Genomic DNA, 19,590 nt, shown 5'->3' with positions numbered 1-19,590 from the left:
CAAAGTGGTCACAAGAGACAGCAAGGAAGCCATTCCTCTTAAGACATTACAGTGTGTGTTTCAAAGGTGAACACTTTCATTGTATGATTGACTTTTGGTGATACATGCGAGGTATTAGACAGAAGGGAATTTCATTGAGCTTGGGACTATCAAGTGCCCATGTCTTACCTGTTGTATGCAGGAAGTGAGAAGTCCTGTACTGTGTATTTATTTTTTTTTTAAATAGCTATGAAGGCCATCAGGAAAAAAAAACAAGAGGACTATTTTAACAGTAGCAGTGGCCCTACTCTTCTCACATATCCTCCCTACCTATGACTGACAGCATCCTCTTAATTCCCAGCCCCAGCTCACACATTCTGCCTTCATGTTGGAAAATCCAAGGCAGAATTTCCCTTCACATCAGCAGCAGCCAGAGCTGTAAGACAGGCTGGCCTGGCAGAGGAAGCATCTTTGTGCTTCCTCTCACTCCATCCTTTGCACAAGAAAGGACGAGAGGCAACATCTGTGTATCATGTACAAGGTGTAATAGGTCTATCGTGATGCTTAAAGCCACCTCAGCAGGCAGCTGAGCACAAGCCCTGGCTGCCTCTTTCCCTCTTTCTAGGGCTGGGAATATCTTTCCAGCAAGAACCATTTACAGTTCCTTATTCTTTATTTTTTTGCAACAGCAGCACCATTTGGAAATTCTTTAAGATGGGCAGGATGAGATGAAAAGGAACCAAGCTCAGGTTTGCCTTTGAGTTATAGCAGACATTTGGGATTGCCAAGGTGCAGACACATCCTGCCACCAGGATTCACTTAGAAGACTGGGAGCAGCAACAAACACAAAAACAACAAGGCCCAGGAACGTTTTGCCTGTCGTGACCTCTAACTTCACCACTAGTGGGAGCTCCCAGGCGCCAGATGTGCAAACGCGCCATTCCCAACACTCATCCCAGCACGACCCAGCTGGGCGAGTAGCAGACACCTTGCACTCGCTTCCAAACCCGACAGGAGCCAAGCTGAGAAGAGACTCACATCCACCAGCGAGCCTTTCTCTTTGCCAACTGCTCACCAGAACTTCTGGGGAACCTGGAACATAGCTGCAGTTCCAGGAAAGTTACAAAGCGCACACACACAGAAAAAAGCAAGCCAAAAGCTTCAAGTAACCAACAGTAACTACACCAGTTAACAAATACAGCACTTGGTTTATTCTTCTTCTGAACTGAAACAAGACTCAGTAGGTTTGTCACCTGCAACCAAAGCACTCCATTTCCAAAGGAAGCAGTAAGAAGTCTTCAGATGTACAGTATGTATATCATACAGAGTACACAATAAATTACTATCTACATGCAACATGGCTACAAAAAAGTTACATACAGTGTAAAAAAATACAGTATTTTCTGATCATTTTTTGTTTTACATTTTTTTCTGTACATTTTTTCATTTACATTTTTATATACATTTTTTGTAAACTTTTTTTATGTTTTTATAAAACTGAAATCACAAACAGTTATGAACTCACAGCACCGCTCTTACCATCCTAAAACATGGCTTGCATCTACAAAAACAGCCTTCAGCTTGTCTGCTCCTTCATTTCTACTTTGGCACCAACACACTTCACACCATTATTCCCAGCTAATTAGCCCACTTGCTACCTAACCACGTCCCCAGTATGGAGAAACCCAATCATACTTCAATTTGTGCTTCAATAATAAAAGTTGAGAAAAAAACCATTACGTTAACTACTTCATCAACATCACATTTACCTGATATTACTGCATAATATCCACTTTTCCTGCACTAACTGCTTTACATAAGCATGCAAACAAGTCTGGTTATGATGCAATCAATAACATGAATATATTGCAAAACAACTACAAGGTTAAATATTAAAAGGAATGCAGACTTACCAAGATTTAACCATGTTAATAAGCCTAGGCTAACAGTATGGGTTGACAGTGAAGATTTTCAACACACTGAAGCATAAAATGAGAATCAGTGTAAAAACATCAGCATTAAAGAAAATATTAATTACTCCCTGCCACACACTTTATACTATCCTTTAGTGAAAGCGAGTACTGACTAGAAACCAGCTACTTGCCCCTCATGCTCCTGTTGTGGACAAGAGATTCCTGAAGTTTATAAAAACCAAGTTTAAAGAAAACCATCTACTTGGAGGGTTACAACTAAAGATCCTGCTGAAAAGGAGCACAGCACAGAAAGTGTGAGAGCAGCTTCACTATTTGGCCCATTTGACAGTAAATCATTTCAGCTTGGTACTACATATACATGTCACTCCACATAACCTACTCAGCCAGTGTGATCTAATTCCAAACAGGAGTGGAGGTGCCCTCAAGAGGACTCCAGCCCAATGCCCTGCTCAAAGCAGGGCTAATGCTGAATTCCAGCCTAGCATGGATTTTGACATGACAACTCCTGAGAACCTCCCAGGACAATGACTGCAGAGCCCCTCTTGGTCCAGTCCCATGCTGGACTGTCCCCACAGAGCAAGCTTCTGCTATTACCTAAGAACCTCACAGTTTAATGAAAGCTTCTCATTCCTGCTCCATGCTTCTCAGTTAAGACCCTGAAATCATCTTCTCCTCCAAGATACCACAAGGCTGCTGTTCAATCCCATTTCCCTCCCAAAAGCCACTTTGCCAGTCTGAGCATCCTCATTTTGCTTAACCTCTCCTTCTCAGGCCCTGTGCCTCAGGTATTGCATTTATGCTTGTTGACAACAGAACCACACAGATTTTGTTGCTGACCTAGGGACCTGATTGGGATTTTTTTCTTCCTTAAAATCACAACAACAAAAAACCCAAGGCAGGCATTCTAAGCATTGAGAAACCACAGCAATTCTTGCCTTAATACAGTTTACAGATTACCACCTCATTTTTTTATTGCAAAAAGACTCCATTGTGCATTAAAAGTCTCAAGCTAAAACAATCAAGACAACGCTAAGACCGACAGCTGAGAGTTTGCCACTTTGTTTTAGGTTTGAGTTCAAAGAAGAAGGTGCCTTCCAGATCACTCGGAGGAGAAGTGCTAAGGCTTTCTTCTCCGCTGCTCATATCTTCACAGGAATCTTCACTAGAAGGAACAGTAGGAAAGGTAATTGAAACAAAACCCAACCCCTTGAAAGTGACAAAGTACTCCTCAATCCTGTCTCTCCTTGCAGCCCAGATCTGAACGCTGCCCAGCACTCAGGTTTAAATTAGAACAAGGTACAACTTCCTTTCTCCTAACACCAAAAACCTCCTACCAACCAGGAAGCCAGTGTTCAAGACATGAAACATAAATCACTCTAGGAGACTTACATGCCTTGTATGCCTCCCTGCCTTAAAAAACGACAGTTCTTCCCCCCATCCCACTAAAAGCACTTGTACTTTTTTGAACACAATGACAGTTCCAATTTTTTTTTTTAATTGTTTGAGATACATTTTAATTCCTTCTCTATTTTCAAAGCTGGCAACTGTTTTCCAAGTACTACTGAATAGGCCTAGTTCTAGAAAGTTGCTATTAACATTTCCAGAAAATGAGAATTCCCAACAAATTAACCACCCAGGTTTAAGTTTTACTAACCTCTCACTTTCATTGAAACATCCACCCTCTGGTATTGTTGGCAACTCAGGAACACTGTAGTAACTGTTTTGTAGGTTCTGGGCTGTACGTCTTGAAACAATCCAAACCAGCTTTTTATGATCAGGCTTGCAACATTCAGGAGAAGAATAATCTGCCAAGCATTTTGAGACCAGTTCCCTCCAGTAAAGCAGGTCACTATCACTTATCTGGAAAGCAAAACAATAAAATCTGTCTAGTCTATTACACACAGCTCCAAAGATAAGCATTCTATTTTACCTTCTCAGAAAAGACCTGGAAAAATATCAGTCAAGATGTCTTAACTGTGATACCTTTAGTCAAAGTAGGGCTGCCTTTTGAAGGTGAGCTCCTGAACACCTCCTAGAAATCCCCACGCTGAAGCCTGAATTAAGCTGACAGTCTGCCTGTCAGTTACTGCTGACATTTTCACTGCCCCTTCCAGAGGAAAAAAATGGAACTTCACTCCTCATACTTTAAGAAACTACTTTCAGCCCTCAAGAAACTGGGCTAGTTCAATTTGACCAGAAGACTGAAAAGCTTGTTTTAAACCATCAACTGTTAGTATGCAGCTAGAAACTATAAATCCTATGGTAGTTAATTGGGGCAAAAATAACAACCAGTCCAGCAGTGATTGCAGTCCAACAAACCAAGTTCCTCTGAAGCAACCAGCTAGAACTGCCCAAGTTAAAGTCAGCTGCTTGTGACAGCATGGGCATTAGGTCAGCATTTCTTCTGATTTTATATGTTTAAGCTAGTTTTTTGAACTATAATCCTTTTTGCTTGCCAGGCAGCTGCAAAGATGTACCAGTACAAAATGACTCCCTGACCTCATTCCCTCCCTGGCCCCATCCCTGCAGACATTCTGGGTCAGGCTTGACGCAGCTCTGAGCAACCTGGTCTAGTTGGAGGTGTCCCTGCTTATGGCAGTAGGGTTGGGCTAGATGACCTTTAGACATCCCTTGCAACCCAAGACATTCTGACTCTAAGCAGCAGGTTTTTTTTGCATGTGGCATTCTACCAAGGAAACTGTCACAGTCACAAGAGTTGCAGGCAGATGGTCACAGACCCATTTCATGGCTTTTATCAGCTGTAAGGACTATACACTGACAGCAGGGATCTCTTCAGTGTCACATCCTACATCACTATCTGCAGCAGTCCCAACAACTGCAACAAGCCACAGAAGAGTATTTACCTTTGAATGCTTTTGAACACGCAGAAGGATCTCCATCAGCTCAACAGATTTCAAAGTCTGAACTTCCAGAGTGAGAAGGCACAAGGCCAAGACAGATGGCTAGGAGGACAAAAAAAACATCCCCCTCAACATGACATGAATCAAAACCTACTCAAGAAGTCAAAGAAAGTGACTTCTACTTACTTTTGCTTTAGAAAAGACCAGACGACAGTTGCAAGCTTTTAGCTGTGCTTCCAACTTGTCCAGATTCAATACTTCTTTCCTGCAAGACACCCAAGAGCAGAAGCATTTGTATCCACAAGCATTCACTTGCCAGAAAGTGAAAACTAAGGAGCTGACTCCTCTACAAGCCAATGCCATCATCATTTGAGGCAACTGAAAAAGAGCTTAATAGAGACATGCAGCTCAACTCACCGTTCTGAGGTATGACAGAGTACAATAGTATGGTACAAGTGCAAGAAGGTTAAGGCAGTAGTAGCTTTAAATTCAAAGTGCAACTTTTCTGAAATTATCTTTTCCATCCGTTTCAGGTCGGACACAGTGCATTTACATTGGCTGATCCGGATGATCTCATGAGCAGATGGAATATTGCATTCGTCTTCTACCACTCGGGCAGCCAGTTGGAAACAACAAACCCCAATGCAAGATAAATGCTTCGGCTTCACCTAAAAATAAGAGGAAATGCTATTAATACATCCCCCCCACACTCAAACACCACGCTTATCAAACAGCTACAGCTCTCCTAACCTAGGTGAGCTGTATGGAATATTCACAGCTCATAAGAAAGGTTTCCTGATCTCAATCAGGCCTAGCTCACCTGTTCGTAACTGGTTACATCAGAACTAGATGATCTTTAAGGTCCCTTCCAACCCAAACCATCCTATAAGACTATGAAACACAGAGGCAATAAAGCAGCATCTAAGTCAGCAGAAGGGAAGTTCGATAGCTGAGCACTCTCTGTTGAAACTGTTCTACCCTACTTCTCAACAGTTACGCTGCAGGGAGAACTGCAGTACCCCGCTTCTCCAAGCGGCAGTGCTCACTTACCCTCCTTTAAAAGCCTACACCAACCCAGCCTGAGCCTGTTCTAGGCAGTCTTCTCCCTCCACGACTACCTCTGCCATTTGCTCCCGTGCACCTGCGTTAACTTTTTGTACAACCTCAAGGGCAGTCAGACCAGAGAACTGACGCAACTTCAGTTTTTCTGCCAGCTTGATAACGGGGAACCGGCTTAGATTCGAAATTGTCTGCCATCAAGCAGCACAAACACAAAATCATTCAGGAAATGATCATTTGGTATTAATACCAGGGCTAAGCTAAGCTTTAACACAGTGCCCTAGAAACAGCCTGTAACACAAGCTGTTTTGCTCTTCGTAATGCCTCCTTTCTTAGTCTTTTACATCTAAGTGGTGAGGGCTACAGACTAATTAGACAAACCATGCTGCTACTTGCCTTTAGAGGTAAAAAGAGGCCATACTATAAAACAGGTAATAAATCACACCAGTATAAGCTCACCTCTCATGCATAAACTGCACTCAACTTCAAATTGACAAAGGAGGGCTTCAGAAACATTCCCAGCACAGAATGAGTAAATCACAACCTAGATCACAACCTTGCCCTTTTTTGTCAGGCAACAAAGTTCACGGGAAGCTCAGATATTCCCAGCTGACATTATAGCAGGTCCTCTCCCCACAAAGTACCTTCATGAGAGCCAAGAATCTGTCCAGGATGTTAACAGCCAAAACAAATGTTTCAGTTGCAAAACCGAAGAAGTTGGTGAGACTCCAAAGATCTTCCACCTTGCCATTCCTTTGTCTCGGACACAGAGTGTTTTCATTCTACAGCAAGAGAAGCAAAGTCAGAATCACTCTGTGGCAGCAGGGACGACTGTGTCCACTCTCTCCCTAAGCCATCTTTCACTTAGATCAAAGGGAAGCAGTTCTTTCATTCTAAAAATACTTTATTTCTCTAAATGGAAACAAAATAATAAAAAGATACTTAAGACTCAAAACAGATCCGAGGCTTACAGGTTTCACTGGTGCAATACCAAACGTAACCACATTTCCAAGCAGGTACTTGGAACCAAGTAGGTTCACTGAAGACAACAGTTACCAAACGGTGACAGTGATTCCTGACCTTAGGGAAACTGAGACGACCAAACTCAGCCAGTTCTCTGCCTGTATGTCAATACATAAGCATTAAGAGCTGTGCTTTCAAAACAAGCAAGCAGACCGATTTCTGATACTTCCTTTTGTTAAACATTAAGGCCCTTTCCAAAAACCTCACAGGCATCTGGAGGAATTTAAGCCTGCCCTAAACTCTGTAAAGGAACTCTGGTCATTTATGTGGAAACGTGTAGGCTTAGGATTATTTTTGGCCGTTAAGCACCGGGTGTTTCTAGGTTCCTTTCCCTAAACCTTGCTAATGACAACCCGGTCGTTTCCCCACTGGTTAATTGCCTGCTTGACATCCCAGCTTCCCCGCAGCGGCACAACACAGGGCCACGAAGCTCCCGGGATGAAAATAACACACTTCCGATTTGCTTCTGTCTTTCCCTCGAAGTTTAAACAATCAACACTAAACGCCCAGATATTCTACTCGCCCTGCAGGTCACAGCTCCTTTGACAGGGCAGGGTAACTACAGCTTCATAGAGAGGCAAGTGGCGTTCATAGGAGAAAAAACCAAACAAAAAAACAACTTCCCGAAGTTAACGCACATCTACCCTCCCAGCCCGGAGTGTTTTTAACACAAAAAAACCACGTTATTTCCTGCCCGGAGGAGGCCGCCCCCCCCCCCCTCACCTCGGCCGCACACTCGATGAGGCTGAGCCCCTTCTCCCGGGGCTGGAACCGCCCCTCCTGCTCCAGGTGGAGGTTCAGCTGCTTGAAAAGCCACAGCGCCTCGCTGCTCATCTTCTCCCCTTGCCTGCGGGGTCCCTTCACCAGGGTGGGGAGGCGAACAAAGGGGCACGGCGCTCCCCCCCCCTCCTCCGCGGCCTATCACCGCTCGGCTCCGCGGCGGCGGGGAGGCGAGGCCAGCCCTGCTCCCGTCCCCGCACGGACGCGGCTCGGCTCACGCCGCAGGCCCCGCATCCAGGCAGGGTGGCCCTGCGCGCTCTCCTGTCACGGCGCCATCCCCGCCCCGGCCCCGCACCAAAATGGCGGCGCCCGCCGCCCCGCCCCCTTGTTGTTGTTGTCCGGCGGAGCGCTCCCGGCGAGGCCCGGCCGGTGAGGAGCCGCGGCGGAAGGAAAAGAGTCCGCTTCCCACCACGAACTCTAGGGGTGCCGCCGGGAGGGCTGGGAGCTCAGGGAACGACGAGGCCGCCTGGCAGCGCTCCTGCTGGGCGGAGTAGCGGGGCTGCACCGCGCTCTCCGGGAAGGGAACGCGAGGCTGCGGCGGAGGGAGACAAGGGAGAGCCGCATCGCTCCTTTAAAGGGCCGCGAGAGCCCTGAGGCGGCTCGTTTTGAAAAGCCCGCCCAAACCTCTCCCCCCGCTCCGATTGGCCAGCGTCTCGGCGGGAGGCGGGGCTTGGGAAAGGGGGGAGGGGGGGTTTGCCGGCGCTGATTGGCTGCCGGCCCAGGCGGGGTCTCTCCGGATTGGCCGGGCGGGCTGTACGTCTGCCCCGGCAACCGGGCGCCGGCGGCGGCAGCGCCCGGCGAGCTCCTCCCGCCCCGCGGCTCCTCCGCTCGGGCCACGCGTGAAAACAAAGCCCGACCCGCTACCCCCAGGCGGCCCGAGGCAGCTCAGCTCCCGTGGGGTGCGAGCCCCCCCTCCTCTCCTCCAGCTGCGTGGGCGCCTTCCCCTCGCGCTGGCTCCCGAGGGCCCCTTTTCAAGATTGAAAAGCCCCGTGGAAAAGCTTCTGACACGTCCTAGGGTGTTTGTTAGTAAGTACAGCCTAATACAAACGTACTAAAGTAATGCATTTGCTGCACTAAGGGCTGCTGTTAAAACTCTGTGCTTTGTGAAACTGTCAGTCAGCTCTGCCAAGCATCCTGCAGGTTGTGACAACATCAAGTATTCTAAGAACCTGTGGCACCTACAGACACACTCGTGTGGATTCTGACCCACCTGGGCAACCCACCAGCAGGAGACTGGAGACAGGACCAGGAGGAGAAACCAGGACCAAGACCACAAAGGACTAGAATCAACACAGAGCCCCCCCCCCCCCCCCCCCCCAGGAGACCCTCATCATTACCAAGACAGCCAATTCCAGGAAATGAAACGACGACGTCGAAGAATTCTGGGAACTCAATTGACATGGAACTGGATGTGGTGTCCATGAGTCGGGGTGTTTCACTGACTCCTCGAAGCACTCGTGGTGGAAATATCCCCAGTGCTGCAGCAAAGAATGCCTGCTCACTAACAGCTTGTTTGCTGTTATGGGGCCTCCATCTGGGAATCCTTACCCAGCCCCACCCAGCCCCCCACTTCGGTGAGGAGTGTGAGAAAGCCAGGGGGGGGTTTGGAAGCTCCGAAATGTTTGTTTCGCTTGCAAGAGTCAAATTTCCTTCCAGCCTGGTGTTCTCAGAGCTTTTCAGGATGTGCCCGATGTCCTGGTTTGAGCCAGGATTAAGCCAATTTTTCTTTTCACTGATTTTTTTTTTCCCTTCAGTAAGCTTTCTTTTAACTAGCAACTGTGTGTTCTGCTAGGCTGATAAGACAGTGGAATGTTTTTCTAACTACTGAGGTTTCAAGGTTACACCTTCACTCCGCCAGCTCAGACACTATGGGGAGATCTCTGACCCCCCCGTGGGAGGCTGAGTTAGACAGACAGCAAAACTGGCCAAAGATATTCCATTCCATATATCTACGTAAGCTCAGAGGAAGGACAGAGATCTTAGAAATCAGCTTCCTTCTTCTTCTCGCCTTCTCTTCCGTCCATGGCCGGCGTCCGGGGAGGACTCTGCTCATCCATCACCGTCGACCCTTAGGCTCGAGCTCTCCTGACCCTCATAACTCTCTGCTTTCTCCAGCAGCAGCTCCGGGATTCCTCGGGACTCTTCCCAGTTCAGGGGAGTGCTGTGGGAGTTGCTGGGGGTGGGGGGAGGAGAGAGGCTTTTGCCCAGATCTGAATATATCTGTATATAATTGTATATATTTTCTTGTATGACTCATTAGTGTTTTAATTAAAAGCTGTGTAGTTTAGTTTTCAATCCAGCCAAGTCTCTCTCTTTTTCTCTCTCTCCTTCCCTACCTGGGTGGGGGGGGGAGGGGATCGAGAGCATTGTTGTCGGACCTGAGTCAAACGGTGACACCCGACCAAAGCAGCTCTTGATAATCCCAGCCCAGGTGTGTGGGCTGCGCATCCAAGGCCCGACAACGACGCCTGATGGGCACACACTGGAGACAAAAGCCTGTGGCCTCGACTCAAGCAGATGATCATTCGGTTTGATCCAGCGAGGTTCCGCCAGTTTCAACAAACAGAAAACGTTTGCTAAACGTCACAGTCTGGAAAAAACAAGCCGCCTTCCCTGCAAAACAGCCAGCAAGGTTGCTGTGCCAATCTCTGCTTCTAGGCACAGCTCCTGTCTGCCACGCCAGTGATGAGGGCCAACAATTTCTTCAAGTTTATTTTGATGGCAAACGCTCTTAGATGCCCGTAAACATGCACAACTTTTCCTCAGGATGTTCCTGACACAGACCAGCGGATGTATCCAATCACCCTTAAACTCAGCATCCCTGCCAGGTGAACAAACTGGCGTGGTGACTGGCTTTTTTGGTAGGACACCAGTAGTTTTAGGCTCTGAAGTAAGAGCCTAAAGTAAGAAAGAGTTACTTCCTGAAGTAAGAGTTGTGGATCTGCTCCACTTTGAACAGCAATGGTTACTCTTAACGGGGTTGACTTCAAACTGATTCCTTGCAGTGGTGTCATCTAGGAAGAGGCTCTGGGCTCCAGTCTCTACATGCCCTTTTTCCCCCCACACTCTGAAGTGTATCTTGCTGTCACAGGGATGGAGCATGGATGTTGTTCCTCCTCTGACTGCTGTATGAAGCCACATAGTGACACACACATTTTGGTTTACCTAAATGGCAAAAAAGGGTTCATACTGTAAACACGTAGCAGGACAATTCTAAAAAAGGCTACTTCTGACATCTACTTGAACATACACATTCCTTTCCCTTTGCTGATTTAAACCTCACAGAAAACTCTGCAAAACTACCATTCATCTCATGGAATTTGAGGGGGGAAATCTGCTCTAAGAGCATGGCTCAACAGTGCTTTCCTCCACAGCCTTGCAGCAGAAGGGCTCTGCATTAGGAGAGAAGGATCCCTGCCCCATCTTTGTTCCTCTGTAATTAACTGATGTGTTGCAAAGTGCTGAGTAAGGTCGAGAAAAACGAAACAAAACAAAAAACAAACCCCAAGGATCCTTACTATAAATGGTGCACCCATCAGCTTTGGGATTATAAACAGGGAAAATGAGTCTGCTCCCTGTGCTGTCTGGACCTGGAAGCCCAATCAAGTCTTGTGAGCAAAGGAGGAGCCATGGCTCTGGAAATAGATGTGTTTGGGTTTGTTTGTTTGTTTTTTTCTCCTGATGCAAGGAGTAATTTTCTTTCAGCATGGCATTTACTTGTGATTAAGGGAAGTGTGTATGTGGGGGGAGAAATGAAAAGTGTTTCCAGCCTTATGAGAAAACACAATTTATATCTTCTGTAACATGCTGTGCTTTACAGAATAGCAATTCCTTCCTGACATCCTTTGGGAAACCTAAAGATGCAGTAAATGACAAGAAAGTTAGACATTCTTTAGCTACAGATGCTACAGCACTCATTTTTTTAGAAGCAGCAACAATAGAATTGGAGAGGGAAATTCTTGAGTTGCACTGAGCCGGAAGGCTGGTGTGAAATCAACAAAAAAAGGGAATTAAAATTGGAGGAAGCCCCATCTGAAATCTCTTTGGGATCCCAATAAAAGCGAAGATTCATACTGAAGCCTTAGCTGCTGTAAAACAATTTTGAAGCACATTCATGTGTTGTGATGGGAGACTTTTCAAGGCTGTCAAATTACACAGGTATTATTTTAGCTAGCCTTCCTAAGCCATCCTCCAGTCTGGCTTGGTAAATCCTGCCCTGTCTGCACCGCAAATCATCGGCAACAGTTCTGGATGGCTCATAGCTGTGGATTGACTGGCAGGTGATGGTATCAGGGGTGTTAACTGGGTCTTGTGGCATGTGGATTTCCAAACTGCAATAGGATTACAAGCCTTCATGATTAAGGGACACGTGGTAATTAACACTCCAGGCACAAGCAGTCTGCCCACTCGGCGGCTGGACACCCAGGTAAGAACAACAGGGGTCAGGCAGAACAATAGTTTCCTTTGAACCACTTAAGCAAAGAGCTCCCCAGGCTTTCCAGCCACTAATTAATCTAAGTGCCCCACTGCTATCCCATTATACTGGGATAATTTCAGACACTGGAACAGGCTGCCCAGGGAGGTGGTGGAGTCGCCATCCCTGGATGTGTTTAAGGGTCGTTTGGATGTGGTGTTGGTGGATCTGGTTTAGGGGAGAACCTTGTAGAGCAGGGATGGTGGTTGAACTCGATGATCCCAAGGGTCTTTTCCAACCTGAATGGTTCTATGATTCTATGGAAGGCAGCAGCCACCAGGAAAGCACCAGTGGAAGGCAGAAGTCACAGAGTTGTGACTACTTCTCTTCCCCTAAACCAAACCGAACATATATGATGATTAGGGGCTCAGTGCCTAATTCCAGAAGGGGAAAAATTGTGTTTAGTTTGGCCAGCCTCCTTGTGTTCTGCAAGGATGGAAGAGACAACAGCTCGCGTGTGAATGAGCCTTTTCTTCAAACGTAATTCAAGCTCATTTGAGAATAAGGGTGAAGTGTCAAGCACCAAGACAGCCTGCATCAAACAAGATTAGCCCTGGAATCCTTCCTCCCTTGAGAGCTGCTTATTCCTTCATAACTCCTTAAGAAGCATCATACAGAAAAAATAAAAATAATAATCTCTACTTTAATTAAATGAGATGGCTGGACAGTTGGGTGTGTTCTGTTTAACCCAGGGGAGTAGAAGTTCTCCAAGTAAGTAAACTAAGCTCAGTGTGTGGCTTTTATTTTTTTACACAGATATATAGATATTAGAAAACACATCTAAAAGCTACATACATATATGTACAGACAGACATATGTACCTGAGAAACATTTTGCAGATTCTGTTGCTTTTAGAAGCAGTGGGACTGCACAGCTATCAAACCTCAAGGCTTTGCATAGGCTTCCCCTCTCACCAGGCCCTTTGTGAGGGAACAAGTCCGGGAGACGAAATGATTCCCAATATCTGCCAGAATTTCAAACTGACAGGAGCCCCGAAAGGAGAGGGGCATTTGATCCCTGCTGCTCCAGCTCCTGGCTTCAGTACAGAGTGTAATTTCACACCCTTCACCCTTGTGCTCCTGGAAGCGGGTCAAGTTCAGAATTCCTACATCAATGAATTCATGGAGATTTCTGACATGCTTCCCAACAGAAGGAAGGAGAGCAAGGCTTGCCAGTCAAGGCATAATGTAAATATGAGGCTGGTGTTGAGGAAGAGGTTCCCTGACAACACGAGCAGATCCAGGGACCAGCAACGTCCCACTGATCACACCCCAAGCCCAAAATAGCTGTTGAAATTAGGAAGGGAGGGTGCAGAAAAGAGACACCCAGCTTGTTTGTTCAAGAGAAAGGAGCCATACTTAGCAGAAAATATTTTGAGCTGACAAGATCCAAACACAAATCAATGGAAACTGAGTAAATCCAGGGCAGACCGTAAGCTGTTAAGAGACTGTGATTTTTGTCTTGCTACTGCAACATCTGGCAAATCAGGTCAGAAATAGCATCTGACAGCACCAGTGGTCAGGTGGGAGGAATTTCCATTGCAAGAGGAAGTTCACCACAAAGGCAAAGCAAGTTAGCCCACACAGGAACACTGAGAGCAGCCCAGCTGCTTAGCTGTATTGCTTTGTTTACAAGGTTTACAGTGGGTTTTGAATGGGCATCCAGAAATTGCTCTCCACAACTCTCTGAAAGGAGGTTGTAGGGAGGTGGGAGTTGGGCTCTTCTCCCAAGTGAATAATGACAGGACAGAGGAAATGGCCTGAAGCTGCACCAGGGGAGGGTTAGAGTGGAGATTAGAAAGAGGTTCTTTACCCAAAGAGAGGTTGGACAGTGGAACAGGCTGCCCAGGGAGGTGGTGGAGCCACCATCCCTGGAAGTGTTTAAAAGGAATGTAGATATAGTGCTTAGGGACAGGATTTAAGCACTGAAGGGGTAAATTAGGTTATGGTTGGACTTGATGATCTTCAAGGTCCCTTCAACCAGGACGATTCTATGATTCTAAATGCGTCTCAGGTGCATCCAGAGAGGGAGCCTGGAAGTGCTGTTTTTTTATTGGGCTCTTCATTAAGCTGCCACATGTGGCTGAGTGCAGGGTGCCTCCGGCCAAGCAACTTGCATTTTTGGGACAGGCCAGGTGCAAAGAACCCTGGTTGAATACAAAACTAATTATATATATACACCCTAGAACTGCAGTGCATATTTAGAGGAAGCAGCTACCATTCTTGTACAATTATGTATGCATTTAAGCTGGTTATAAAGCTGCCATGTACTGACACCACATATTTTGTTTGCTGGAAAAATGCTACTGTTTTTATACCATGACAGTGGGGTAAGTAGCCCTAGAGCAGCACAGCTGTACCCAAGTCCTGGGGCAAGAGGACGGATGTCTGTATCACTTAAATCACAAAACTTCTTAGTATAAAGAAGGTTAAACTAAAGCTAAGCACTGAGGGAGCAGCAGCAGACTTCCAGAGGAGATGGTATGCTCATGGAAAGCACTGAAGGGGACTTCTTCAGGCCTCCCTTTCCACTGCCTCCCTAACATTGGCCCTGTTTTCATCCAAACTATGCTGATTAATTCACTCTTCTCCTCCCCACCTGTTTGATCTGGTTTCACCAGAGATATTTGTCATATTAAACTGTCTCAGGAGGCATTTCTGAATCCCCTCTGACAACAGAGAAACTTCTGACTCCCAAGATGTGGTTACTAGAAAAGAGAAATCAAAAAGTCTATTGGAAAACAAATCTTTCCTAGAAAATATCCTGACACCCTTTACAGTAGCTGGCATAAAACTTGTAAAATACAGCTTATAATGCTAAAATCTTGATTCATGAAGGAAATCCCAAGCCTTCATTGAGAGTTTTCATTGATACCAAAGGAATTAACACTGTGGATAGGCCTGTTATTTCACAGCTCTGAGCAAGCCCATGTACAGAATCCTGGTAACCACAGAAATCCACAGTCCCTGACACTGACAGAGCAGGAGAAAATGGCTGGAGAGTGAACAGCATTCTTTGGTGAGTCCAGTTCTCTGCCTGTGTTTTCACGAAGACCTCTTTCCACACAGAGCTGAAAAGATCTAAAGTGGTGTTAAGGAGCTAACCGCTGAGCTTAGGAGCACAGTGTCCAGTGCAACCTCTTTTTTGGAGGCCCTGAAAATGGCTCCAGCTTGAGAAGAGGAAGGGGGAGCAACACCCTGGCACTTGTGCAAACCCTCACGTAAAGAGGGTTAGGAGGGGAAGGTGCTCATGGATTACTTCACCAGTGCCACGTCAAGAATATTGCAGTTCTGTTGCTCACAGGCGGCTGTTGCCCCACCTTGTTCAAATTCCACTCCCTGTCCACTGAGTAAAAGGAAGGAACCAGGAGACTCCAGATCTGTGACACCTTTCATGACTTCCCCAGTGAATGCAATGATTATTCATGCTTTCTGCACGGGGTGGGTAGAGGTGCCCTTTGTGTGAGTCCCCTTGCAGCTCCTCGGTGAGCCAGCTCAGCCTCAACAATTTCCATTACAGCTGTTGTCAGAAATCTATAATGCATCTTCAAGCCTATTAAAATCATGCTTCCTGTCTTCTGTAGATCATGATATCAGATGCATATATCAGTTTTCTGCAGGCAGCATTTGTAATGGCAGCTGAAGATGCAGACCCCCTTCTGATCCCCCTGACACTGCTGTGCAGCAAGGGGGATCTTCGAGAAGCCAACATAGACCAAATGTGTGAGCAAAGTGCTTGAGTGCTTTTATGGTAATAATTTGCCTTCATTGCAAGTTAAATTGTCTGAAAGGAAGCTGTATGTTTCAATAACCTCGTGCTTGTCTAAGCATGACCACGTAACTAGCAGTTCACTTAAAAGTCTCTTTTAATTATGATTTGTTACTGGAAGGTGCCTTTTATTCACTGTGTATTTTTGTCACTTATTTCAAGTGGGTGCTTTTCTTTAATTGACAAGATAATTCTAGGCAAGGTTGTACTTAAGGCTTTTCAAAGTATTTTTTTAGAAAGGTAGTTGTGCATAATTTCCAAAGGCATTTTCAAAATTGTAGCGATTCTGCATAAATGGAATTTAAATTAGTTATTAAAAGTTACACCAAGAGGAAAAAAAAAAAAAAAGAGCAGTCACCTTTTGACTGTAGAAGCAGGCAGCTGTTGAGTTAAATGACTTGCTAGGAGGCATTCAGTGATGAGGACTGGGAATGGGTATTTTAAATTTCTTCTCAGATGTAACAAATCCATTCTATGTAATTCAGTTTAAACACTAAGGGGCTGAAAGACCCTTTGCACAAAGGATCCATGAAACAATTGGAAGATCCTTCCATCCTAATTTCTGGTTTCTAATCATGCAATGCAAGAATCATGAGGAAAAAAAAAAACAACAGATAAAATAGCAAAGTATAGATGTTCTGCAGCACAGAGGTCACAGGGGGCTATTGGGAGATGACATGATGGGTCACACACTGCAACTTAGGCTTTCTAGCTCTTAGCAGAAACCCTGCCTCAGTGCAGGCAGTGACAAATGTCTGGCTGCCAGTCAGATTTCCCCCCTGGTTTCTCATTGTGCTGCTCCCTGCTGTGTTACCAAACACATTCTCAATTCCTGACACACTCCCTTTTCAGGTTATCCAGCCTGAGTTCTGGAATACAACAGACTGTCATATTTCAGGAAGCACACCTTCCGAGGGCCCAGGCTTAATTTGAAAGCCCCAAGGGATGAAGAAGCCCTTAATTATCTACTGTGCTGTGAACAAAATTTAAGTTGACCTTTTCATATGTCTCCTGCTAAAATTGAGTTCTTCAGGGCAATGTCTTTTACACATTGCCTAAGGATAACCATTAACTGTAACTAAGAAATCGTTATATTCTTCCCTTTACCAGACTACACAAACACAGTCTTTTACAATTCACCACAGACAGAAGTTTTTTTTTTTTTCCAACTGTAAGTGTCAAAAATGTCACCCCTCAAGTCCAGTGGCTTGGTTATCCATACTCAAATAAGCAGAAGCTGCAAGTTTTGCAGCCTGCCAATCTGATCCTATTTCCTGTGCTAGAAATGGAATATTCCTTTCCTCCTCCCCTTCCTTTCCAAACTACAACTACCTTTAGTCATGTCATGCCCATGGGTGCATAACCTCTTTCCCATATTTCCCAATAATAATTTAGACTTTGTTTCAGAAGATTAATTGCTCTGTGCTAGTGTGAACAGAGATGTACACGTTTCCATGCACAGTACCACAGATGTTTTCCAAGTAACAGCTGCGGGAACATTTCCAGCATAGTTCTATCTTAAGCTACCATACCCCAGCACATTTCACTTAACACACCCTTGATACTTGCCAGAAGAAATCATTCAGATGTACTTTCTCAGATGGACAGTCAGTAGGTAGCTCTGCCTGTCTGGAAATATCTGGGCCTAACTCAAGAGTTCAAACTGCCTAACCTTGTCTTGAGGACCACATATCACACAGTTCCCTAAATACTTCCAGAGCATGCAGAAAATCCTCCCACACCTTGACTAATCTGTGCCTGTTCCCCTCCTGCTGTCACCACACTCCACTGCCAAGCTCCCACCTCCTCCAGGCCCTGGCAGCAAGGATTCAGGACAGCAAAGGAAAACTGCTGTATCCAGTCTTGCTGCCAGGGGGTTTTTAGCAAACAGGAGTGCATGTCACATTTGTAAATATGTAGAGTCCTGTACCCGGGGAGAAGAACCACCATGCACAGGTATAGATTAGGGGTTGACCTGCTAGAAAGCTGCCCCATGGAGAAGGACCTTGGGGTCCTGGTGGATAAGTGATCCATGGGACAGCAATGTGCCCTTGTGGCCAAGACAGCCAATAAGAATCTTGGGGACAGTGTGGCCAGCAGGTCAAGGGAGGTTCTCCTCCCCCCTCTGCTCTGCCCTTGTAAGAGTGTTGTGCCCAGTTCTGGGCTCCCCAGTTCCATAGGGACAGGGATCTACTGGAGAGAGTCCAACAGAGGCTACAAGGATGATGAAGGGACTGGAACACCTGCCTTAAGAGGAAAGACTGAGAGACCTGGGGCTGTTTAGTCTGGAGAAGAGAAGACTGAGAAGGGATCTGATGAATGTCTATCAATATCTGCAGGGTGGGTGTCAGGAATGGGCCAGTGTCTGTTCAGTGGTGCCTGTGACAGGACGAGGGGAAATGGCACCAAGTGACAACACAGGAAGTTCCACCTCAAGATGAGGAGAAACTTCTTTGCTGTGAGGGTGACAGAGCCCTGGGACAGGCTGCCCAGAGAGGCTGTGGAGTCTCCAGAGTGAAGACTTGCAAGACCTGTCTGGATGTGTTCCTGTGTGACCTGCCCTGAGTGTTCCTCCTGCAGCAGGGGGGTTGGACAAGATGATCTTCAATCCCTTCCAACTCCTGTGATTCCATGAAAATCTGCAACCTTTCTTCTATCCAAAAGAGTGTCTGCAAACATGATCCTGACCCAGAAAAGTGCAAGTCACCGTGTTGCTGGCAGCAAATGATCCATTTCAAAAGGCATGTACACAAGTCTCACGGAAGTACTGTGCTTTTTTGCTAGATGATAAACTACAATGCTGATATGAACATAAAATACCTAAATCTAGAAGATTATGTCTACTGTGCAGCATAATCACAGTCAGGTAATTAACATGAACTGCCTTTAAGTGGCCACATGGAGAAAAGAATGTTTATGTTCTGGAAGAGAAAAATGTAAGAACACCTGTATTAAATGAGCCAGAGAGAATTAATTTTTTAGGTGTTGTTACTCACATTTTCTCCCTTCCTGAAGAGCAGGATAAAGCAGCTTCAGGTGAAGGTTTGTTTGGAGTAGCTGTGCTCAAGAGCACACAGCTGCTGCTGCCTTGAGGTCTGTTCCCATGCACTTACCCATCCTCTTTGGTACATGCAACGTGGAAAACTGTTCAACCTCATTTAACTTTGAAATTAGCCCTGCTCCAAGCAGGAGTTTAGCCTAGAAAACCTCCAGAGGTCCCTTCCAACCCCAGTTATTCTTAGATTTTATGACTATTTATTGCACTTAACGCTTCTGTGTTTCTCATGCCCGTTTACTTATTGATCTTAGATTGTGAAAGCTGGTAATTTTCTGCTTGTTTTGCATCATTTGCTATTATGAAAGGCCATAAAAAATTACAGTGTAGTTTAGAAAGCAATTCAAGACAGTACATCTCTTCAAATGAAATTACACAAGAATTAAACTTAATGACAGATGATTATTTGAAAACTGAGCACCACTTGATCCTGTAGAAGGGCAGGCCTAAAAGGTTTGACAGCTAAATTAGGGAGGATTTATTTCCCCCCCCCCCAGTAATTTGGATGCAGGCACACAGATCACAGATATGAAACAAAATGAAGAATTGTGCATGAGATATTATTATCAGCTAGCAGTTCCACTGCATCATTCACACTGCCAATCCTAAAAGGGTAAAACTGGAAATGCTGTAGAGGAGGAGACAGGTTCCAAGCTG

At 45.8% G+C, this 19,590-nt stretch overlaps 1 protein-coding gene across 2 annotated transcripts; it reads right to left on the bottom strand.

Annotated features, from left to right (window-relative positions):
- Positions 1 to 1,167: 1,167 nt before the first annotated feature.
- Positions 1,168 to 7,934, bottom strand: CCNG2 (cyclin G2). 2 transcript variants are annotated; one of them, XM_051619494.1, is made up of 7 exons: positions 7,580 to 7,934; positions 6,478 to 6,615; positions 5,192 to 5,442; positions 4,961 to 5,039; positions 4,778 to 4,876; positions 3,568 to 3,773; positions 1,168 to 3,075 (listed from the first exon to the last, which is right to left on the bottom strand). In XM_051619494.1, the coding sequence occupies exons 1-7, from the start codon at positions 7,688 to 7,690 to the stop codon at positions 2,943 to 2,945; spliced, it is 1,017 nt and encodes a 338-aa protein (XP_051475454.1). In that variant the 5' UTR covers positions 7,691 to 7,934; the 3' UTR covers positions 1,168 to 2,942. The 2 variants fall into 2 exon arrangements, with proteins under 2 accessions (XP_051475454.1, XP_051475455.1); XM_051619495.1 differs by lacking the exons at positions 6,478 to 6,615; positions 7,580 to 7,934 and adding an exon at positions 5,825 to 5,902.
- Between the last annotated feature and the right edge of the window lie 11,656 nt (positions 7,935 to 19,590).

The sequence above is a fragment of the Apus apus genome, chromosome 4, assembly GCF_020740795.1.
Source record: "Apus apus isolate bApuApu2 chromosome 4, bApuApu2.pri.cur, whole genome shotgun sequence".
Classification (NCBI taxonomy): Eukaryota; Metazoa; Chordata; class Aves; order Apodiformes; family Apodidae; genus Apus; species Apus apus.
This window is presented reverse-complemented; position numbering and strand designations above follow the sequence as displayed.

What these genes read in the sequence shown, in the direction of transcription:
- CCNG2 (XM_051619494.1), bottom strand. Translation starts at nt 7,690, where the DNA reads ATGAGCAGCGAGGCGCTGTGGCTTTTCAAGCAGCTGAACCTCCACCTG. An exon ending in TGGTCTTTTCTAAAGCAAAA is followed by an intron (nt 4,877 to 4,960) that starts GTAAGTAGAAGT and finishes TTGTCCTCCTAG; the next exon opens with CCATCTGTCTTGGCCTTGTG. An exon ending in GTGTTCAAAAGCATTCAAAG is followed by an intron (nt 3,774 to 4,777) that starts GTAAATACTCTT and finishes TTTGCTTTCCAG; the next exon opens with ATAAGTGATAGTGACCTGCT.